This window comes from Glandiceps talaboti, chromosome 7 (genome assembly GCF_964340395.1).
Source record: "Glandiceps talaboti chromosome 7, keGlaTala1.1, whole genome shotgun sequence".
Classification (NCBI taxonomy): Eukaryota; Metazoa; Hemichordata; class Enteropneusta; family Spengelidae; genus Glandiceps; species Glandiceps talaboti.
The window spans coordinates 10,588,760-10,614,375 of NC_135555.1; the positions used below are offsets into that span (position 1 = coordinate 10,588,760).

The 25,616-nt window shown below is 35.7% G+C and overlaps 1 protein-coding gene across 1 annotated transcript in view; it reads left to right on the forward strand.

Moving 5' to 3' along the window:
• Positions 1–24,761, forward strand: part of LOC144437119 (N-acetylgalactosamine-6-sulfatase-like) — a 32,584-nt gene extending 7,823 nt beyond the window's left edge. The window contains exons 8-10 of the mRNA XM_078125977.1: positions 20,713–20,834; positions 21,440–21,557; positions 22,385–24,761. Coding sequence (XP_077982103.1) covers positions 20,713–20,834; positions 21,440–21,557; positions 22,385–22,471 — 327 coding nt within the window. The 3' untranslated portion in view covers positions 22,472–24,761. The remainder of the gene's footprint in view (positions 1–20,712; positions 20,835–21,439; positions 21,558–22,384) is intronic.
• Positions 24,762–25,616: the final 855 nt, after the last annotated feature.

A 25,616-nucleotide genomic window follows, 5' to 3' on the forward strand; every position in this document is an offset into this window, starting at 1 on the left:
TTTACTCTAACTGCTGGTAACCTTCAGATTTATTTATTTTTATGTTGTGAATACATTCTAGTAAGCCCTAAGGATGACACTATAGAAACTTGCTGTATGGGAAAGTAATTTTTGTCCTTAAAAATGCAAGTCAGACTAATGTGTACCAGAATGTTATATTTAAGCTAGAAATAAGACCACATGATCATATCTTATTACCCTTCACCCCCCCCCCCCCCCAAAAAAAAATAAAAAATAAAAAATAAAGACAAACTACATAAAGAAAGCCAAAATAGAAGCAGCCCCAAAACAGAAAAAAGCAAACAAAATTACAGTAAGGAGCTGATGATGCACAAACAACTACAAAGAAATAGACAGTACAACTGGAACACAGGGTTTAAAATAAATATGGCGTTTGGAAAAGTGAATTAGAGCAAAAGCTAAGAGAGATGAAGAGCCAAAGTGAACAATTGAAAGCACTGAAAGACGGGACCACCAATTCTTTTGCAGGACTATTATGTTATCAATTTTACTAGTCCTGTGGGATAGTGTTTTTTTTTTACTCCAGTGTCAAACCCTGCATGATATGAATTCCTATTCTGATTTAATTTTGGGAATTTCTAAAAAGATGACAAATTAATTTCAAAAATTATTTTCACATACACTGGCATGTGCTTCCTGTGAAACTTTGCTTTCAACGATCAACCTCATGGTATGTTTTCATAAACATAATCATCTTTAAGACAATAAATTTCGAAAGGATTGACTAGTATCTGTTTTCCAGCAAGTTAATTTGGTGAAATACCAGCTTTATTCATAAAATTCAGTTCAGAAAAGCTTATTGAACTTTACTATTCTCAACAGATTGTTTCTGTCAATGATGTCATCATTGATGAATGAAATGTTCTCAATTCTACCAACATTTCTTGACAACATTTTTTGCTGAGGGTCAGACAAATAAATTAAAATATGATTAAAAGTAATTGTGACTGCAGCAGAACTGAATTGCCCCAGAAATTACTGGCCAGCAAGATGAGATATATTCAAACCTATGATTGGTGTCAGACACCAATCATTGGTTTGAATATATCTCATCTTGATGTACATCACAAGGGCTTTGATTTCCCACAGTGCTGCTCTCTTTGAAAACCTGCTTATAGACAGCCACTGCTAAAATTTACACAAATGGTGTTATCAAGACTGACTTTATGTTATAAAGTGTGATTAGGTGTGTAGCTATGGTGTGATGCTCAGTTTGGTCACAGATATATATACGACTAATAATTGACCTACTAATAGGTAAATTCTTAAGTGGTAATCAGGTACATGGGCATGATGTACTTGATGCAAAGGGAGTTTTAAATGGATGGCGTGTGTACTGGATTTTGAACTAATTACTACACTAAATTTCTTTTATTGTCAATGAGACCTTTGTTGAAGCTCACAGTTGCTATAGACCCATGCAGTTGTAATGAATTTTGACAAGCCCATCAAGTGTGATTGACATTACCCCAGTAAGAGAATGATGTGTAGTTAAAAGTCACTATCTATGGACAGTTGGTGTCATTTGTTGGGGATGCTTGTGACAAATATTTTGTTACCTGTATTACATCACAACCGAAGCAGTTTGTGAAGAAGACAGGCCACCTGTTTGACTTCTCTCATTACATACATTAGTCCCCGCCAGATGAAGTCCGGACGGGGACTTATGGGTTGGGTTCCGTCCGTCTGTCCATCCGTCCATCCGCCCACAGCTGTTTCTTGGAGATGCTTGGACCAATTTTTATCAAACTAAGTACAGGGGCAACATACAAATGTACTATGGCATACATATGCACGTCAATTTGTTTTATGATACAATCCAATATGGCCACCTAGCAGCCATTTTGTTTGCGAATTGTCCCTGTCCAAAGCCATAACTCAGACATGCGTGAACAGATCTCATTCAAAGTTGGTATTAGGACAGTGTTCTATGACTTACATGTGCATATTCATTTTTGTTGTGATACGATCCAATATGGCCGCCTAGCAGCCATTTTGTTTGTGAATTTTCAATGTCCAAAGCCATAACTCAGACATACTTGAACAGATCTCGTTCAAAGTCGGTATTACGACAGTGTTCTATGACATACATGTGCATATTCATTGATGTCATGATACAATCCAATATGGCTGCCTGGCAGCCATTTTGTTAGCAAATTTTCCATGTCCAAAGCCATAACTCAGACATGCTTGAATAGATCTCATTCAAAGTTACTATTAGGACAGTGTTCTATGACATACATGTGCATATCCATTTTCGTCGTGATGCGATCCAATATGGCTGCCTGGCAGCCATTTTGTTTGTGAATTTTCCATGTCCAAAGCCATAACTCAGACTTGCTTGAACAGATCTCATTCAAAGTTGGTATTAGGACAGTGTTCTATGACATAGTGATACATGTGCATATTCATTGTTGTCATGATACAATCCAATATGGCTGCCTGCCAGCTATTTTGTTTTCGAATTTGCTATGTCCAAAGCCATAACTCAGACTTGCTTGAATAGATCTCATTCAAAGTTGGTATTAGCACAGTGTTCTGTGACATACATGTGCATATCCATTTTCGTCGTGATACAATCCGATATGGCTGCCTAGCCATTTTGTTGGGTGCAGTTTTCATGTCCAAAGCCATAACCCAGACATGCTTGAACAGAGTAGTGATATCAAAAACAACCATATGAGGCCAAACAACATTAACCAGGTTTGAAAATGACAACATAAACTGACAGTTCCTTAAAATCCAATCATAGCTGGGTCTATGTCATTTTCAATGACTTGTTTGTATTTTTGCCTTGAGTTGTCAGTGTGTAGGGAATAACGGTTTATTTGTAGAACAGTGAGGTACTTCACCATGTAACTTTGTACCGATCAATCAGTGTGTGTGTGTGTGTGTGTAGAAGAGCTACTGAGACTACCGGTATATATCTGCTGCTCTTATTTTATGACTTCTTTTAACTATTACTACAGATGATACCTTTGTATAGAGAATTACACTGTGTGTGTGTTGTGTGTGTAAAAGTAAGACCATCTGCTCTACTTCCTTCATGTTGCTTAATTTTCTAAAGGGTGTGTGTATCGATTTTCAGTATAGACTTTAGAAGAGAGACCAGCTGCCACACATACTTGTAGATTTATCCTTCTTTCAGTTGTTTAATAGCGTGCATAGAGAATAACAGGATAAGTGTAGAAGAAACCGTCTGCTGTTCTTATTTCATGACTTCTGTTTGCTGTTGAGTTCTTACAGTTTGTAAATTTCTATAAAGAATTAGTTTGTATGTGTCACTTTGTTTGTATGTATGTATGTATGTATGTATGTATGTATGTATGTATGTATGTATGTATGTATGTATGTATGTGTGTGTGTGTGTGTGTGTGTGTGTTTAGAAGGCCATCTATTCTTTTGATCTCATGTTTCTATTTTGCTTTTGAGTTTTAAGTGTTTGTATAGAATAAGTGTGCAAGTATACAAGAGAGACCATCTGCTGTACTTATTTCATAACATCTTATGTACTATTGATTAATACAGTTTATTTTCAGAATTGCAGTAATACCATCTATTATACTTACTTCAAAAACAGCCTTGTGATCCCAATTTGGAATTTACATTTTAGTGAGTGGTTATTCAATGTCATCTCCCTGTATTCTTTTTGATAGGTCGGATAGCTCATCCTGTCATTTATTTGGATTTGGATGAAAGTTTGGCCACAGATACTTTACATAATTTATGTAATTCATTTCCTGGAGAAAATTGAAGCTGCAGTAGTATCATTAAGAGAATACTATCAATTTACAAATTACAGAGGCTAAAGGTACACAAGGTAAGCATAATAATGGACCAGTGGGTTTTATGACATGTGCATTGTCTCTGGAACATAAATTCTTTTGTTTTACATGTACATTGTGTACATGCATGTAATGTGCCTTCAAGTGCAATGTTTTGAATATAGATCTTGTATTAATTATATTTTACGTAAATTCCTTGCATAGTTGCACCAGTTAAGTCATCATTATGGAAAACCTGCTGATGGTAGAAAGTTGTTGACTCATTCATTTTGTGTTATATTTTGTAGCCTTACTGTTCAAACTTTTTTACATCCTTTTGTCTATAGATTTAGAAAAAATATGTCACGCAGTAGACGTGTTTCTAGACAGCCAGAGTATAAGAGGTATATAAGGGAAAAGAAGGATAAGCCCCATGTTGCAAAACAGTTCATCTGTGATTACAAAGGTGAGGAAATCTTAGTTGAAAACATAGATTGAAGTTTCTTTTTGCACATGTGTACCTGCCTGGCAAATAATGTAGTCTTAGAACTTACTGTACAAATACTGTAGGTCAGAGTGCAGAGGTTTTTTTTCCACAAGCAAAGTTATAAAGTTTAGTTTCATAGGGAACTGCGGTAACATTAGTGATGAAAAATTGAAGTGTCAATTGGACAAAATGACAGGGGAACCCCGGTAACATTTACCTACTTACCACCCTTAAATAAAACACTGCGTAACTTCTCTCTCAATTTCTTTGTGTCATGATGAGGACCTCACTCAAGCTTGTTTGCTCCAACAGAAGTTACTGGACTCCTTTCTGATGAGGAAGACTCATGTGATAGTGATTGTGATGATTCACAAAAAGAAGTGGACCCTAATCCAGATTGTGATGATGCAAAAAAAGAAGTGGACCCTAATCCAGGTAAGTTAATTGTCCACCTGTACTTTAAAAAAAAATAATGCTCTCCTTTATGCTACATCGGACAAGGACATGTTTAAAACAGTTGTTAAATGAAAACAGTAGCACATCTAAAAATTGTCTGTGCTGCTGAGAAGTCAGAATTTTTAAGAACATACGAAGTGTCATCAGTCTTGTCATTAAATACTTGTATTTCTAAATATGTTTTTGTTTTTTAATGATATGAGATCCTTGTAAATGCCTACAAGTAATAACTGTTTCTTGAAGACACACTTATACATTAATGACCCTTTGGGGTGGTGTGGTGCATTTTTTGTCTTTTGTTGTGATTCAGTTTGTTTCAGGTTCTGGAGTATCAATCCAAGCTGTATAGAAATATTTACTATGAATCATTTGGGAAATCACAAGATAAAATTTAACATATATATATATGTGATAGCTATAATGTGTGGTATACAGCAAGAATAGTTGGTTGGCAGCTCTTTTCTTTTGAATTCAAAAATTCTTGTCTTTGCTAACAGTGATTTTGAGTTGCATAATTTGTGAACATACCATCTTTACTGCATAGGCTTGATATTTTACACAGTGACTATAATTTTTCATTAGCCTCCATTGAGGGAATACAAAGAATAAGTATACATAATCAGACAAGACAACCAGAGATTAGAGAAAATTGTGGACCTAAGAAGGGGTCGTCTACAGGACCTAAAAATAGATCAACCACAGGTAAGTGTAAAATAAGTGCTAAACTGTCATAGAATGACTGGTTGTGATGGCTTCTGTCAATATCTGTTCCCAAGGAGGAAAGTTAGTCACCCAGAATGAATCAGACTGTTTTCCTCCAGTCAAATGAAATTGCATTCATTTCAAGTTACTTGCAGCCCGTTCGGGAACAGGTTGCTGTTGCTGGTCAATGTGTGTTTTACAATACACTACAGTGTACTTTATTGTTCCGGTACTAATGTCAGATCAATCCCTAAATGTCTTGATAGACAGTATCAAATGCTAAGCAAGGATCTTCGAGCATAAAAACTGACAATGCATGAGAAGGGGTCCGATGGATTACTTGCATTGCAGGATATGGAGTACTGTCACACCCCACGCACATGTGGACGTACATATGCTAACAAATTGTTAGTGTCACACTTTCTTTCAAGCAGTTGTGGGCTGACATAGTATTTGGATGCAACATTTATATTATATTATATATTTATCAATGCGCGTAAATCCAGAAAGAATAGGAAAGTTTGCTTTGATGGAACTTGAAACAAACATTGATCATACAGCATTATGATAGTTCCAAAAGTTATTAAGTGCTACAGTGTCTTGTAATTGCTCATTTACATCATTAACAATGTCAGCTGAATGTTCTTCCTTGATGTCAAGGATGACAGTGAAAGTATATTGCTGAAAATTGGTCTTTTTTCTTCGTACATGTAGTTGGGACAAAGTCTAAAGTTGTTCGACGAAGAGTGCCATGGACAAGGGCTGAAGAAGAAGCCATTGACAGGCATTTCATGTCTCACATTCAAAAGAGGAAAGTTGTAACAAAGTCTGAAGCTGAAAAATGCCTATTGAAGGAGAAAGTGTTGTGCAACAGGGACTGGAAATTAATAAAATGGCATGTTCAAACCAGAGCAATAGCATATGAAAAAAAAGGAACCAAACAACAAATGTAATGTATGGTTTTGCTATTGATCATAATTGTCTGGTTTATCTCCTATCTAGGGAGTGATCAAATTGTGACTTTTAACTGATTCATGATTAGTCAACCCTCATGTGATAACCAATACTGCACATAGCTCACAGTAGATGACAGTGACAGTGAGGTATGTCTAATTATTTAATGCTTCACATGACCTTGTTTGTTCATGTAAAATAACACCGTCAAGTAACTATGTAGGTTAAACTGTGTGGTATACTATAAGCCATTTTCTACTGAAATTTGAAATTTTCATTCTCCAACACAACAACTTTTAAAAGCTGTACCTGAAGCATTCATCCAGTCTAACTAAGGTATTCACCAGCAGACTGAAGAAATTGACATAAACAAACAGCAGGTGTTAACATGTTATAAACACCACCACTCACTGGCTTAGTGAGTGAGTCCCATGTACATGTATGTGAAATGGTCCCCATCTCTGTTCAAAGTAGGCATGTAAGCCCGTGGTTTCACAGTCAGAAGTGGTCACCAGATTGATATACTATGTATGTCCACAGTAAATTTGACATATATGTCTAGACACTTCGGATGTACTAGTACTGTGCTTGGCAATCTGTATGTGTTCTAAAAACCTCACTTTCAGTGATCTTTCCATCTCCCTGATTCAGTCTTGATCACACTGACTATCACTACCTCCCCACATTTAATGTGATATGTTAGACCCTTCAGATCCTTTTTGTCTGTCTTGTCCTTTGGTTTTACTAACAATTGCTTGCATGATCATTTAAACAAAGATGGGAGCCATTTCAGTCTTTCCCATGCATAGGACCACTGTCACAGTGTTAATATCACTCACTAACCCAGTGAGTGGTGATGTTTCTAAACATGGTAAGTAACACCTTTTGTTCTTAGCTTAGCTAATTCATGTCAATTTTTTTCAGTCTGCTGATGAAGTTGATTAGTTAGAGGATGAAAGCTTCAGGTGTAGCTTTCAAAAGTTGTGTTTGAGATTGAAAAGTTCAATCCCTGCTGGAGGAAGTCTTGGATAATGTCAATGACACATATATTGGGTTCTGTCCATCTGTTCCTGCATGTGAGCATCTGAAGTCATATTTTTTTGACAAGACTGAGTTTATTTCTGGCAAACTTGGCACGAGTATAACATACATGCTTGTTTATTTCTTTTGTGACACATGTTCTAATATGGCTGCTCGGTGGCCATTTTGTTTGTGCTTTTCATGCCCTACATCATACTATAGTGCACAATGTGTGGAAATTAAGTATTCTTATGTAGAGTGCATTCAGTAGCATCATTGTCTGATATAATTTAAGTTATAATATACCTAGTGATAATGCTGTGCCATGATTCGCTAGAATCAGTCACATGATAGGAAAATAGAATGACTATTTCCCTAGGGAAATAGTTCCATCAACTATTACATGGTCATGTGACCACCGCACATTCACAGCAGGTCAAAATGGCAGCTTCGAACGATGTCGTCTGCCAACCTCAAGAAAAGAGGGCAAGATTTTCATGAGGTATATTATAAAACACATATTGCCTGGCCTATATTTGGGCTATAGCACCTGTTTATTACCCCTTCGTGACTGTGAGTTACCAGAATTACATGCTATTTCCCTTGGCTTCGGCCTCGGGGAAATAGCATGTGATTCTGGTAACTCACAGTCCCTCAGGTGTAATAAACAAGTGCTATAGCCCACATGGCCAGGCAATATGTGTTCACTATAATGAGCTATTTTGTGTGGAGAATATTCATATTTTGAGAGCTGTTAACTCCAAAACTTTGATGCTATTAAAGCATGTAGATACCTCATGCAAAGAAAGAGGTTAAATTGGCAAAGAAAATAATAAAATCCAGAAAAGTGCTTGTAAGTCTTTGCCTGCTTCAAAATAGCGATCATCTTGATTGCATAAACTTTGTTGGGGTTGGGATGTCTTTAGGTCTTGATTCCTATAACTAAATATCAAAATACAGAAAGTCATTTTACTCATCTTTCCACCTGTGTAATCATTGTGTAAAGGTTGTGTAAAGGTGGTAAGTATGGACAGAGTGGCATCTTTGGCCTTTTTTGCCTCCAGTCAAATCTTCCCTAGGTGATGTGGCAGGTCAAAGGTGATACTTTGTTTCATGCTACCCCTAGACAAAGGTGGTAGTAATCATGTGGGTCACAAGTGTGGTGATGGAAGGGTAAAGATGTGTAAATTATAAGACTCGCAGTGTAGTGTATGCATGATTTCTGCAGTGTAATTGGCATTAATATTACTATTGTTTTCATTTAATGAAAATTGATGCTTCTCTGGTAGTTGGTGAGTTAGGAGTTTGATAATTCTCTGCTGTATTTCATAAATTGGTGTTAACTTTGGAATCAGAGTTTGTTAAGAAGCTGGGTTTTTTTTGGTTGCTTCTCTCAGACTGGTAGTTGGTGAGTTAGGAGTTTGATAATTCTCTGTTGTACTTCATAAATAGGTGTTAACTTTGGAATCAGAGTTTTGTTAAGAAGCTGTTTTTATGGCTTTTCTCAGAGTGGTAGTTGCTGAGTTAGGAGTTTGACTGTTGTACTTCATAAATAGGTGTTAACTTTGGAATCAGAGTTTGTTAAGAAGCTGTTTTTTTAAAGATAGCCTTTGGTCTGATAGGGCAGGACTGATTCAATGCAAAATATGACCTAGTGAAGTAACTATGTATTAAGTTCCACCAACTATGGTTGCCGACAATCACGTGTGCATAGTTTCTTGTTCACTAGATGCCACCAGGTGTGGTATAGTACTGACATTTTAAAATAATGGCATTGCCATGGAAATTTACCACACAATTTAATTTTCATATGAGCATTTTCCAATCAAAATTAGTCAATTTTCAATGTATTTGAAATGTCTGACCATCAAGCCTTTGTGTTGTGTTACACTAGCAATAAATGCCATCGGAACTGGCTTTGATTCTAGGCTACATATTCTTGTAATTACTCACTTATCACACCAACTGATTTCAAAATCTCAACCTTTCGCTGACAAAGCAATACTAACGTGTGCTGTAAGGTTTTGATTTTTGGCGCCTGTTTTTGAAAGACAGCTAACATGAGCTAGAGCAACTAGGATAGTTCATCAAAACATTTTATTCAATGTTGAAGGCTTTTTGACATTGAGTTTTCCAAGTTCCTGTTTTTCCTCTTCATATGCAAGTTTGACTTGACAGTTTGTAGGAATTTGTTTTTCTGAGAAATGACTTTCTTACCCAATATCAAAATAACATGGGTTCTCAGCATGGCATATTTGTAACTTTGTTGGCTTTGATGTTTGTAAAAGAGTTTGTGCACTCTCCTCAGTCGCACGTTCTACCATGTTACAGTGTTACTTTGTAAATGATCCTACTTTTTCAAAGTGTTGTTTTTCTTTTTCATAATTGTGAAGTCGAAGTCAAAGGTCTGTCATGTTGCCATATTACTAACAGTGTGTAGATGGCTTTATTTGTCACTTAAATTGTCACACTCCAAGGCCTTCCATTTGACCACGGTACAAAGGGTGTGTAAATAGCCCTGCTTTTCTGTTGAAAATACACACACCAGGGTATTACTTTGTAGCTTGTATTGTGTACATGATTTGACTTAGTTGTGTCTTCTATTTAAAATTACAGCAGAAATTGAATCTCTCATCTGTGGCCTGAGCTTTGGTGACTTTGTGGTGACCATAGTATAAGGAACTTGAATGGATTCTCAGCTCCATAGTAACTTGTTTGCTAACCTATCACAGTCTTATTTCAAAAGCACAATACTTTAAACTCACTTTCCTAAACATAACAACAATGGAATAATTTTGATTCATGTTCCTCTTCCTGGAAAAATGTTTCAATGCAGGTAGTAGCTAGGCACTAACTGGACAAATCTCTGTTGTACAGGAAAGAGTTTGACCTTTGTAAGCAGATTTTTTGTTATTAAGTTTTTTGAAAAGTAAATTTGTTAGTCACATAAGGCATAGTAATTTTTGGCAGATGGGGGGGGGGGGGGGCAGAGTTATTTATACAAATGCATCATGTAACCTACTTTAGACTCCATGTGAGTTCTGCCAACTATGGTCACTACACCGTCACCTGGACTCAATGCATGGTCATACATAAATTTAGCTGTGACCATGGGCTAGTGTATCGATCGACCACATTCTGAAAATAATGCATGGCTTTCCTTGGAAATGTACCATTTAATTCATTTTTTGGTTGCTGTTCAAAGCTGCATAGCCTACATTCTGGGACTTCCTACTTTTCCACTTCAGAACACAATAATGTCTCCCTCTCTACCAAATTACCATAAGTGTTTAAATGACCCCACGTTAAACTTTAAAAAATACATTTTACCAAAATACTATGAATGTGTAAATTACAAAGGGTGTGTGAATGGCCCTGCTTTTCTGTTGAAAATACACACACCAGGGTATTACTTTGTAGCTTGTATTGTGTACATGATTTGACTTATTTGTGTCTTCTATTTAAAATTACAGCAGAAATTGAATCTCTCATCTGTGGCCTGAGCTTTAGTGACTTTGTGGTGACCATAGTATAAGGAACTTGAATGGATACTAGGCTCCATACTAACTTGTTTGCTAACCTATCACAGTCTTATTTCAAAAGCACAATACTTTAAACTCACTTTCCTAAACATAACAACAATGGAATAATTTTGATTCATGTCCCTCTTCCTGGAAAAATGTTTCAATGCAGGTAGTAGCTAGGCACTAACTGGACAAATCTCTGTTGTACAGGAAAGAGTTTGACCTTTGTAAGCAGATTTTTTGTTATTAAGTTTTTGAAAAGTAAATTTGTTAGTCACATAAGGCACAATAATGTTTGGCAGATGAGGGGGGGGGGGGGCAGAGTTATTTATACAAATGCATCATGTAACCTACTTTAGACTCCATGTGAGTTCTGCCAACTATGGTCACTACACCGTCACCTGGGCTCAATGCATGGTCATACATAAATTTAGCTGTGACCACGGGCTAGTGTATCGATCGACCACATTCTGAAAATAATGCAGCATGGCTTTCCTTGGAAATGTACCATTTAATTCATTTTTTTTGGTTGCTGTTCAAAGCTGCATAGCCTGTAGTTGACCTCTTGTCTGTTTACATTCTGGGACTTCCTACTTTTCCACTTCAGAACACAATAATGTCTCCCTCTCTACCAAATTACCATAAGTGTTTAAATGACCCCATGTTAAACTTTAAAAAATACATTTTACCAAACCACTATTAATGTGTAAATGTTCAACTTTCCTCATAAGTACACACTACAAACTCCTTTCATTGTGCCATATTATTACTATGATTGTATAAATGGCCAACTTTCAATGTATAAATGGACAGTCAAAGGTCTGTCATGTTGCAATATTACTAAGAGTGTGTAGATGGCCTTATTTGTCACTTAAATTATCACACTCCAGGGCCTTCCATTGTACCATGGTACCAAGGGTGTGTAAATGGTCCTGCTTTTCTGTTGAAAATACACACACCAAAGTATTGCTTTGTAGCTTGTAATGTGTACACAATTTGACTTGTATCTTCTATTTGAAATTACAGAAGAAATTGAATCTCTCATCTGTGGCCTGAGCTTTAGTGACTTTGTGGTGACCATAGTATAAGGAACTTGAATGGATACTAGGCTCCATACTAACTTGTTTGCTAACCTATCTCAGTCTTATTTCAAAAGCACAATACTTTAAACTCACTTTCCTAATTATAACAACAATGGAATAATTTTGATTCATGTTCCTCTTCCTGGAAAAATGTTTCAATGCAGGTAGTAGCTAGTCACTAACTGGACAAATCTGTTGTACAGGAAAGAGTTTGACCTTTGTAAGCAGAATTTTTTGTTATTAAGTTTTTTGAAAAGTAAATTTGTTAGTCACATAAGGCACAATAATTTTTGGCAGATGAGGGTGGGGGGGGGGGGCAGAGATATTTATACAAATGCATCATGTAACCTACTTTAGACTCCATGTGATTTCTGCCAACTATGGTCACTACACCGTCACCTGGGCTCAATGCATGGTCATACATAAATTTAGCTGTGACCATGGGCTAGTGTATCGATCGACCAAATTCTGAAAATAATGCAGCATGGCTTTCCTTGGAAATGTACCATTTAATTCATTTTTTTGGTTGCTGTTCAAACCTGCATAGCCTGTAGTTGACCTCTTGTCTGTTTACATTCTGGGACTTCCTACTTTTCCACTTCAGAACACAGTAATGTCTCCCTCTCTACCAAATTACCATAAGTGTTTATATGACCCCATGTTAAACTTTAAAAAATACATTTTACCAAAATACTGTGAATGTGTAAATGTTCAACTTTCCTCATAAGTACACACTACAAACTCCTTTCATTGTGCCATATTATTACTATGATTGTATAAATGGCCAACTTTCAATGTATAAATGGACAGTCAAAGGTCTGTCATGTTGCAATATTACTAAGAGTGTGTAGATGGCCTTATTTGTCACTTAAATTATCACACTCCAGGGCCTTCCATTGTACCATGGTACCAAGGGTGTGTAAATGGTCCTGCTTTTCTGTTGAAAATACACACACCAAAGTATTACTTTGTAGCTTGTAATGTGTACACAATTTGACTTGTGTCTTCTATTTGAAATTACAGCAGAAATTGAATCTCTCATCTGTGGCCTGAGCTTTAGTGACTTTGTGGTGACCATAGTATAAGGAACTTGAATGGATACTAGGCTCCATACTAACTTGTTTGCTAACCTATCACAGTCTTATTCAAAAGCACAATACTTTAAACTCACTTTCCTAAATATAACAACAATGGAATAATTTTGATTCATGTTCCTCTTCCTGGAAAAATGTTTCAATGCAGGTAGTAGCTAGTCACTAACTGGACAAATCTGTTGTACAGGAAAGAGTTTGACCTTTGTAAGCAGAATTTTTTGTTATTAAGTTTTTTACAAAGTAAATTTGTTAGTCACATAAGGCATAGTAATTTTTGGCAGATGAGGGGGGGGGGCAGAGTTATTTATACAAATGCATCATGTAACCTACTTTAGACTCCATGTGAGTTCTGCCAACTATGGTCACTACACCGTCACCTGGGCTCAATGCATGGTCATACATAAATTTAGCTGTGACCATGGGCTAGTGTATCGATCGACCACATTCTGAAAATAATGCATGGCTTTCCTTGGAAATGTACCATTTAATTCATTTTTTGGTTGCTGTTCAAACCTGCATAGCCTGTAGTTGACCTATTGTCTGTTTACATTCTGGGACTTCCTACTTTTCCACTTCAGAACACAATAATGTCTCCCTCTCTACCAAATTACCATAAGTGTTTATATGACCCCATGTTAAACTTTAAAAAATACATTTTACCAAAATACTGTGAATGTGTAAATGTTCAACTTTCCTCATAAGTACACACTACAAACTCCTTTCATTGTGCCATATTATTACTATGATTGTATAAATGGGCAACTTTCAATGTATAAATGGACAGTCAAAGGTCTGTCATGTTGCAATATTACTAAGAGTGTGTAGATGGCCTTATTTGTCACTTAAATTATCACACTCCAGGGCCTTCCATTGTACCATGGTACCAAGGGTGTGTAAATGGTCCTGCTTTTCTGTTGAAAATACACACACCAAAGTATTACTTTGTAGCTTGTAATGTGTACACAATTTGACTTGTGTCTTCTATTTGAAATTACAGCAGAAATTGAATCTCTCATCTGTGGCCTGAGCTTTAGTGACTTTGTGGTGACCATAGTATAAGGAACTTGAATGGATACTAGGCTCCATAGTAACTTGTTTGCTAACCTATCACAGTCTTATTTCAAAAGCACAATACTTTAAACTCACTTTCCTAAATATAACAACAATGGAATAATTTTGATTCATGTTCCTCTTCCTGGAAAAATGTTTCAATGCAGGTAGTAGCTAGTCACTAACTGGACAAATCTGTTGTACAGGAAAGAGTTTGACCTTTGTAAGCAGAATTTTTTGTTATTAAGTTTTTTACAAAGTAAATTTGTTAGTCACATAAGGCACAATAATTTTTGGCAGATGAGGGCGGGGGGGGGGGGGCAGAGTTATTTAACATACAAATGCATCATGTAACCTACTTTAGACTCCATGTGAGTTCTGCCAACTATGGTCACTACACCGTCACCTGGGCTCAATGCATGGTCATACATAAATTTAGCTGTGACCATGGGCTAGTGTATCGATCGACCAAATTCTGAAAATAATGCATGGCTTTCCTTGGAAATGTACCATTTAATTCATTTTTTTGGTTGCTGTTCAAAGCTGCATAGCCTGTAGTTGACCTCTTGTCTGTTTACTTTCTGGGACTTCCTACTTTTCCACTTCAGAACACAATAATGTCTCCCTCTCTACCAAATTACCATAAGTGTTTAAATGACCCCATGTTAAACTTTAAAAAATACATTTTACCAAAATACTATGAATGTGTAAATGTTCAACTTTCCTCATAAGTACACACTACAAACTCCTTTCATTGTGCCATATTATTACTATGATTGTATAAATGGGCAACTTTCAATGTATAAATGGACAGTCAAAGGTCTGTCATGTTGCAATATTACTAAGAGTGTGTAGATGGCCTTATTTGTCACTTAAATTATCACACTCCAGGGCCTTCCATTGTACCATGGTACCAAGGGTGTGTAAATGGTCCTGCTTTTCTGTTGAAAATACACACACCAAAGTATTACTTTGTAGCTTGTAATGTGTACACAATTTGACTTGTGTCTTCTATTTGAAATTACAGCAGAAATTGAATCTCTCATCTGTGGCCTGAGCTTTAGTGACTTTGTGGTGATGTACCATTTAATTCATTTTCTCCATTGCGCAAACAAAAATACTCAGTACCTGAACAATAATTGAAATCTCTGACTAACTATGAAGCTTTGGAGTATGTGAAGTGATAATATAAGTGGACCTGGCATTCTGGGCCACCTACTCACTTGTTTGTTCACCTATCACACCATTTTATTTAAAAAGTTCAACCTTCACTTAGTATCATGGTGGAACTGTATTTGTTATTGTTCATTTGAAGTCAGTTTTTCACATTTTTTTGAAATATAAATAAACTGAACAAGGCTTGGGTATACTTTATGTAAACATCATGTTCAAAGTTTAAGTTGAAACTTTTCTTACTTCACTTTTTCTCTTCATGCACAAGTTTTACTTGCCAGATCATCTAAGAAACCCTTTTAAGTAGAAGTCTTTATTCCAAAACAAAATAATGTTGGTCTACAACATAGCAAAGTTCTTACTTTTGGTTTTGATGTTTCAAATAAAAGTATATGTTCAGTATATTGTTTCTGTGTCTGGTGTAATATCCCCCTAAAGTCTAATATCTAGCAAGACCACATATATGAAGTGCTGTCAAATGTGAGAACAATATATTGAGTCATCAGTCATCTTTCAATTGTGTATTGGTTGCTGTTCAAAGCTGCATAGCCTGTAGTTGATGTCTAGTCTCTTTACATTCTGGGACTTCCTACTTTTCCACCTCAGAACACAATAATGTCTCCCTCTCTACCAAACTACAATGAGTGTTTAAATGACCCCACTTTCAACTTAAAAAATACATTCTACCAAAATACTATGAATGTGTAAATGTTCAACTTTCCTCGTAAAAGTACACACTACAAACGCCTTTCATTGTGCCATATTATTACTATGATTGTATAAATGGCCAACTTTCAATGTATAAATGGACAGTCAAAGGTCTGTCATGTTGCCATATTACTAAGAGTGTGTAGATGGCCTTATTTGTCACTTAAATTATCACACTCCAGGGCCTTCCATTGTACCATGGTACCAAGGGTGTGTAAATGGTCCTGCTTTTCTGTTGAAAATACACACACCAAAGTATTACTTTGTAGCTTGTAATGTGTACACAATTTGACTTGTGTCTTCTATTTGAAATTACAGCAGAAATTGAATCTCTCATCTGTGGCCTGAGCTTTAGTGACTTTGTGGTGACCATAGTATAAGGAACTTGAATGGATACTAGGCTCCATACTAACTTGTTTGCTAACCTATCACAGTCTTATTTCAAAAGCACAATACTTTAAACTCACTTTCCTAAATATAACAACAATGGAATAATTTTGATTCATGTTCCTCTTCCTGGAAAAATGTTTCAATGCAGGTAGTAGCTAGTCACTAACTGGACAAATCTGTTGTACAGGAAAGAGTTTGACCTTTGTAAGCAGAATTTTTTGTTATTAAGTTTTTTACAAAGTAAATTTGTTAGTCACATAAGGCACAATAATTTTTGGCAGATGAGGGCGGGGGGGGGGGGGCAGAGTTATTTAACATACAAATGCATCATGTAACCTACTTTAGACTCCATGTGAGTTCTGCCAACTATGGTCACTACACCGTCACCTGGGCTCAATGCATGGTCATACATAAATTTAGCTGTGACCATGGGCTAGTGTATCGATCGACCAAATTCTGAAAATAATGCATGGCTTTCCTTGGAAATGTACCATTTAATTCATTTTTTTGGTTGCTGTTCAAAGCTGCATAGCCTGTAGTTGACCTCTTGTCTGTTTACTTTCTGGGACTTCCTACTTTTCCACTTCAGAACACAATAATGTCTCCCTCTCTACCAAATTACCATAAGTGTTTAAATGACCCCATGTTAAACTTTAAAAAATACATTTTACCAAAATACTATGAATGTGTAAATGTTCAACTTTCCTCATAAGTACACACTACAAACTCCTTTCATTGTGCCATATTATTACTATGATTGTATAAATGGGCAACTTTCAATGTATAAATGGACAGTCAAAGGTCTGTCATGTTGCAATATTACTAAGAGTGTGTAGATGGCCTTATTTGTCACTTAAATTATCACACTCCAGGGCCTTCCATTGTACCATGGTACCAAGGGTGTGTAAATGGTCCTGCTTTTCTGTTGAAAATACACACACCAAAGTATTACTTTGTAGCTTGTAATGTGTACACAATTTGACTTGTGTCTTCTATTTGAAATTACAGCAGAAATTGAATCTCTCATCTGTGGCCTGAGCTTTAGTGACTTTGTGGTGATGTACCATTTAATTCATTTTCTCCATTGCGCAAACAAAAATACTCAGTACCTGAACAATAATTGAAATCTCTGACTAACTATGAAGCTTTGGAGTATGTGAAGTGATAATATAAGTGGACCTGGCATTCTGGGCCACCTACTCACTTGTTTGTTCACCTATCACACCATTTTATTTAAAAAGTTCAACCTTCACTTAGTATCATGGTGGAACTGTATTTGTTATTGTTCATTTGAAGTCAGTTTTTCACATTTTTTTGAAATATAAATAAACTGAACAAGGCTTGGGTATACTTTATGTAAACATCATGTTCAAAGTTTAAGTTGAAACTTTTCTTACTTCACTTTTTCTCTTCATGCACAAGTTTTACTTGCCAGATCATCTAAGAAACCCTTTTAAGTAGAAGTCTTTATTCCAAAACAAAATAATGTTGGTCTACAACATAGCAAAGTTCTTACTTTTGGTTTTGATGTTTCAAATAAAAGTATATGTTCAGTATATTGTTTCTGTGTCTGGTGTAATATCCCCCTAAAGTCTAATATCTAGCAAGACCACATATATGAAGTGCTGTCAAATGTGAGAACAATATATTGAGTCATCAGTCATCTTTCAATTGTGTATTGGTTGCTGTTCAAAGCTGCATAGCCTGTAGTTGATGTCTAGTCTCTTTACATTCTGGGACTTCCTACTTTTCCACCCCAGAACACAATAATGTCTCCCTCTCTACCAAACTACAATGAGTGTTTAAATGACCCCACTTTCAACTTAAAAAATACATTCTACCAAAATACTATGAATGTGTAAATGTTCAACTTTCCTCGTAAAAGTACACACTACAAACGCCTTTCATTGTGCCATATTATTACTATGATTGTATAAATGGCCAACTTTCAATGTATAAATGGACAGTCAAAGGTCTGTCATGTTGCCATATTACTAAGAGTGTGTAGATGGCCTTATTTGTCACTTAAATTATCACACTCCAGGGCCTTCCATTGTACCATGGTACCAAGGGTGTGTAAATGGCCCTACTTTTCTGTTGAAAATACACACACCAGGGTATTACTTTGTAGCTTGTATTGTGTACATGATTTGACTTATTTGTGTCTTCTATTTAAAATTACAGCAGAAATTGAATCTCTCATCTGTGGCCTGAGCTTTGGTGACTTTGTGGTGACCATAGTATTAGGAAGTTGAATGGATTCTAGGCTCCATAGTAACTTGTTTGCTAACCTATCTCAGTCTTATCTCAAAAGCACAATACTTTAAACTCACTTTCCTAAATATAACAACAATGGAATAATTTTGATTCATGTTCCTCTTCCTGGAAAAATGCGTCAATGCAGGTAGTAGCTAGTCACTAACTGGACAAATCTGTAATGTACAGGAAAGACTGTGACCTTTGTAAGCAGAATTTTTTGTTATTCAGTTTTTTATAAAGTAAATTTGTTAGTGAGATAAGGCACAACAATTTTTGGCAGATGGGGGGTGGGCCAGAGTTATTTATACAAATGCATCATGTAACCTACTTCAGACTCCATGTGAGTTCTGCCAACTATGGTCACTACACCGTCACCTGGACTCACTGCATGGTCATACATAAATTTAGCTGTGACCATGGGCTAGTGTATCGATCGACCACATTCTGAAAATAATGCATGGCACTACCTTGGAAATGTACCATTTAATTCATTTTCTCCATTGTCCAATCAAAAATACTTGGTACTTGAACATAGAGTATGTGAAGTGATAATGTAAGTGGACCTGGCATTCTGGGCCACGTACTTACTTCTTTCTTCACCTGTCACACCATTTTATTTAAAATGTTCAACCTTGAATCAGACTGCAAAATTTTGGTGTGCTGGAACTGTATTTCTTATTGTCCATTTGAAGTCAGTTTTTCAAATTTTTTGAAAAATAAATAAACTGAACAAGGATTGGGTATACTTTATGTAAACATCATGTTCAAAATTTGTTTCACTTCATGCACACATTTTACTTGCCAGATCACCTAAGAAACCCTTTTAAGTAGAAGTCTTTATTCCAAAACAAAATAATGTTGGTCCACAACATAGCAAAGTTCTAACTGTTGGTTTTGATGTTTCAATTAAAAATATATGATCAGTGTATTTTTCTGTGTCTGGTGTAATATCTGTGTCTGGTGTCATATCAGCCCATGACTTCAGAATTCAAAGAGCACTATACAAAAACCTATTTGTAATCACATTGTCCCTTTGTGCAGACCAGTTACAACAAGGGGTGTTCAAATTTGCCATATTGTTTTACCTTGTCTTTATCGGCCAATAAAATCATTGTCAAATAAAGGTAAAAGTCTGATTTTACACACCAGAAAATGACTACAATCGTGTTTCAAGAAGTCTACTAATAACATGCTAACAACCTAGTAAACTTTAAACTGGTTTTGAAGTTTTCAAGAGTTTTTGGTATCTTTTCCTCTGTCTACTCTGCATTCTAAAAAGTCTATATATATTTCAAGGAAGAAAGCATATGAAATTATGTCAAATACCAGATTATTACAGTAGGTTGTCAGTTTTCTGACAATTTTGCAGTTGCTGTTGTGTAATGATACAACGGAAAATACAGGGATACTTAATTTACCTTTTAAAAATGCAATAAAGGTCCTATTTTATACTTTACTTCCATGAGTATGTAAATGGCCCTACTTCCCACTTAAAAGTACACACTCGGTCCAAGGTCCTACTTTTAAGCTTATGCCCAGTAAATGCTTCACACCCAATGGCTCCATAAACCACGTCAGCCTGGGAAGGCTTCACAAGTTCACATGCCTACAGAAAGCTCAATAATGGTTGTTTCTTTAAACTGCGATGATTTTTGTATAGTCTGCTAGGGGAAGAATATACGATATCATGTTCATGGATTTAGCATCACAACAAACTAGGGGTCTCATAACACACACCCGTACTGAAGGCCTCATTTGTAATAAAACACACGTATGTGTGTGTGTGTGTGTGTGTGTGTGTGTGTGTGTTTGCATAAAAAAGAAATTCATTGGGAGCAATTCCAAGTGCAACCCCCCCCCCCCCCCCATGACTTGGGGAATCAGGTAATTTTAACTACTTACAATGTACCGCACTTAGCAAGAAACACTGATAAAAGTACTTTTATCTAAAGTACATCTGATACAGTAGAGTAACTTTATTTTTGAAATAGGTGAAATTCAAGTTTGTATTTTTCTGTTTATCTTCAGGGTACAGATTTCTGTCCTGGACAACAAATTGATGGTGTAACAACTCATACACAGACTAATAACACTGCACAGCCAATCCTGTTTCATCTTGGGTTGGATCCTGGTGAAAAATATAAAATACAGTAAGAAAGCTAAATCTCATTCTTTGCATTGATTAGGATATTCAATTTTTATAGAAAAATATAAGTGAATATTCATGTACACGAGTGTTTATTTTTGAAACTCCTTTATAAATGTTAAAATCTCCTTAGTTTCTGTAACTCTGTGTAATTACATCCTAAATATAGTGTGTCAGGATTTAAAGAGTTGGTGATAAGAAAATGAATAACAGATCCCCTTGACATGTTAATGCCACTTGTATTACCGGTAGCAGTATTTCACTGCTGCATTTTCATTTGCTTAGCTACTGAAAGTACTGCTTGAGATAACACTGCAAGTGATCATGCAAATACTTTGAGTATGCAACACAGGCATGTGATCATGGATTTCTGTTATTGATTTATCCTTTTGATGGAAAATTTTCTCAAGAACACTAAATTTTGTTGCATACATACAACAGCATTGTTTACACACCAAATCAAAGCACTTGAAACATTTCATGTTTGTAACCAGTTTACAGACCAAACTTGTCACTTTTTTTCTCTTCCAGAATGAACTTCTGTTCAAGAAGTTTGTAAACTGTGTTGTTTATAATATAATGTTAATTTTTGTGGTTGTTATATTACAGTCCAAATTCTTCTGGCTATAAAAAAGGTCTTCAACCAATCTTAGATGCTGTTGCTGACCACAAAAAGAACCTGAAACCAGGAGAACCACAGTTGAATATGTGTGACAAGGCTGTGGAAGTAAGTCGTGTTTTACTGATATAGTATAAGGAACACAGAAATAGGGAATACATACAATTTATACCATGCACAAGCCAAGTTATTTCCTTTGAACAGAAAATATGGATTATATACCCTGGTCATTCTACATCCCAACGACCCATGTCTATGTCACTGGTTCTACAGTGTATTTGAAATATGAATCAAAATGTTCCAAATTCTTTTTCCAAATTTTTCATAAATTATGCCAGAGGAGGTGTAATTCGATGCTATATATTTTTCTTGTTCAGCCAGAAAATACTCATGACCTAATGGTTTGTCACTACTCATCTATTGACTCGTAGTGACAAGGCCCCTTAGGTAACTTGTATTTTCCTCAGCTGAATGATGGGAAATATGGGGACTAATGTCTAAATAGATGTTCTTCAACAATATAATGCATACATGTTGTAATGTTCAATAAAAATCAGGGTATCAGGAAAGGAGATTTAGTGGTATAGTTGACTAACAACTAATATACATGTAGTTCAACCCATGTAAACACACACATTTTCAAATTTTAACAAAATGCAAAATCTGGGTTTTGAAAATACATGTACTTTCAAATACAATATTGCTGTATTTCTTGAACTTTTGGATTAAATCATGGACTTCAGCAAGGGCCATTTCACAATAGTTTTAAGAACTCTATGAAGTCAAATGCCCTATTTTAGGGTATAATTACGTAGACTTTCTAAAAACAAGTCTGAGAGCATCTGGGGTTAATAGTATAGCATGTATCAACTAAAGTCTGAATGCCCCAAATTAATATAATAATAATCATCATTATTATTATCTTTCATTTTCAGAATTGGGCACCAGTTGGTTGCGAAAAACTTGACAGATGTCTGAAAGTACCACCATCCAAACCCACAAAGTGTACCTGGCCACACTAGTGAGAACATACTTATCTGGAGACATATACATTCAATGAAGTCTCAACATTAGCAAAGTTAGTGATTCCTCAAATGGGAATGTAAACAGAAGACAATGCTGCATACAAGCTTGCCACAAGTAGTATTTTAGTTTCATATTATACCTGCAATCAGCCACAGTATTAAATAGGGAATTTAGTTAACATTGGCACATAATCAGATTCATGTATCTTGAATATAGTATAATTGATGACTTCATCAGTAAGGCAATAGTTCAGTTTACAAGTAGGCATTGGTGTGCAATCTAATGAAAGAAAAAAATGTTGAGGTGAAATTTAAATTTATAGCAGTTGTGTTTCTTGTTAGCAATCACATAGAAAGGGATTGGGGAACATCAATTTCTGGTTGTCACAAGAAATCGATGTGTCAGTGGCACATCAGATTTGATTTGATAGAGGGCACACTATTTGGTAAGCATATCCTGTATCATGCACTTTGATCATCGTGCCTACATTATATAACATGGAGAGTAAATGCTTGGAAGTCAGTTTAGAACCTTTGATGGCTTGATCTCAACAAGGTTAAATCACATGATTTGCCCACCTAATAGTTCAGAATTCAAAACCTAAAATTAGGTTCCATTCATATAGACACAGCTCTAACCATTTGGATAATACAAAGTTGTGTTGTAATTATCACGATTAGAATTGTATGACATCAATCAGAAAATACATCCGTATGTGATTGGCTGATCCTGTATACCATTGCCACAAGAGGGCGCTACTGACTTTATCTGACTCAGATTGTAGATTTAAAATCCAGTATGAGTAGCTGGCTGACACTTCATTAAAAGTAAAATATTGAATTTATTTTTCTCAGGATGTGTTGCATGGTCTAGATCAAACCAACAAAGTTTCATAGGTAACCAACACACACATAACATGTTCAGGAGACCACCTGTTGATGTCCATAGTAAGTTTCAGGGGCGTGTTCGCATGTATACAAGATAATAACCGATTCCAAGTCTTACCCAGGATGGGATTTATATGGATAGTTGTGTCTTTGTAAACAGGGCAAGTAGTTTCAATAGATGGAAATGTTATCCACAAAGTCTTGGTTGCATTTTTATCAACAGGAAAATTTTTCAGTTACAGCTAATAAAATTTGAAGGTAAATTACTCTGTATGTTGTGCATGTATGTATATAGAGCTGTACACATTTGTAATACATACAGAGAGCTTTAAAGATGGACACTTCTGAAGTATATAACTTAGTTTATTCAGTACAATATTAGGCCACTGGCCCCCATTATACTCACTTCTGAGGTACAGTTGTTGTGAATATTGTTAACCAATCATATTTACTCATTGTAAAATTGTTACCATAAGTGCTTTTTTCATACTCAGAAAAGTAATGAATTTATAAAAATATAGTATCATGGGTGAACCAATTTAAAGTCATTTTCTATCTGGTAAAACCAGAAAAAGTGTCTTGTAAGAATTTGTATAATTATACTATGCAAACATTCTAATCTCTAGGTAATCAGGGTTTGTACACTTTTGGAATTTCAAATGACTCCTGGAAACAGATGATCAATGCTTGGAAAGTCTATGGACTGAACGATCAACATTATCAATGAACGAATGAATCAATCAATCAAATTTCTATTCTTGCGATTTCCAGAGCAATGTTCTGTTCAGTTGTGCTGAATGGCTAAAGCACACCATATGCTTTGGTGAACAAATAAGTCTTCAGTTTTGTTTTGAAACAATCCGGACTGGAGGCTTGGCGAATGTCAAGTGGCAAAGAGTTCCATAGTTTGGGAGCAACATATGAGAATGAACGACCTCCATAGGTGACTTGCCTTGTTGTCGCAAGCAGATTCTTGTGTGTAGAGTGCGACTCGGTGTGTATGGCTGTCATAATTGAAGTGTTGATTCGATGGATGAGAAATATGTATTAAAAGTAAGCGTTTTGACAAATAAAATGTATTTTCACTGGTCAACACTCCCAGTAAATGACCATCATTGATCTGAAAACTCCTGGAATTTTATTTGACTTTAAGTGTATGAACCCTGGAAATAATTATAAGGGTATTTCACAAAGTAAAACTTTGTTGAATTTTATTTTTTCAGAATGGAAACTTCATTCCATGTATTTTTCTTACCTAATTTTATTTCTTTTTAAGGAAATAAAAAGAAATTCCTGAAATTATTTAATAATGCAAGCAGAGACTTGAACAATTCTTTGAACAATATCATTTTGAATGTCACAAATTATGATGAAAATTATCTTCATGTCATGATTATGACTTCCACACATTTACAGTAATAAAGAGTTTTAAAACACATCATTGGTTTCTGTGGTATTTTGTTAATATGTGCATGATGTAATAGTACGGCTACTTGCAATAGAGAACTTGCACTCCAGACTGAGCATGCTCAGATGCAAAGGACTATGGCATTATATGTGGTTATTGTAATACCTAATCTGGAGCTACTGCTAAAATAAACCTCCCACAATGATCAGGGTGACTATGAATTGATTATTTGTGGTTACAAACAATGTAACAATATTGTTTACAATACTAATTGATTAGTATTTATTATCACATTTCCCATGATGCAACATTCAACATGGCGGGTTTGCAAGTTCCCTATTGTAAGTACTTATTCATAGCTATACCAGATAGCAGTCTTTTACAGTGTGTATTGACATTATTATGTATGTGACTAGAGTTGACTATTTTGGGTACACAATTGCACAAAATCAGGAACCACACTTTATTCACTTCGAAGTTCCTACTTGTCGCCATCATTACTATCAAATTCAAGAGTTTCAATTAGGCAGCACCATGTTTTTTACATCTCACATGACATTTTGTTTGTTTGTTATATGATACAAAATACAGACATTGATAGCATGTACACACATGAAATTTTAATTTTGTCTCACTTGAACACCCACTTAAAGTTTTGTGTGCGTGAATCTTCCTTGGTTTGAGACAGATACAGAGCATCTAGTATAGGGTCCAGTGGAATGGTTCTACTTTGCATAAAATGAAGTGGTATCGTCACAAGATTTGGATGTTTTTAATTTCATCTATTAAACAGGCACATGCTCCCTATTCACTTGTTCAAGGAGAATACTAGTACATACTGTGGAC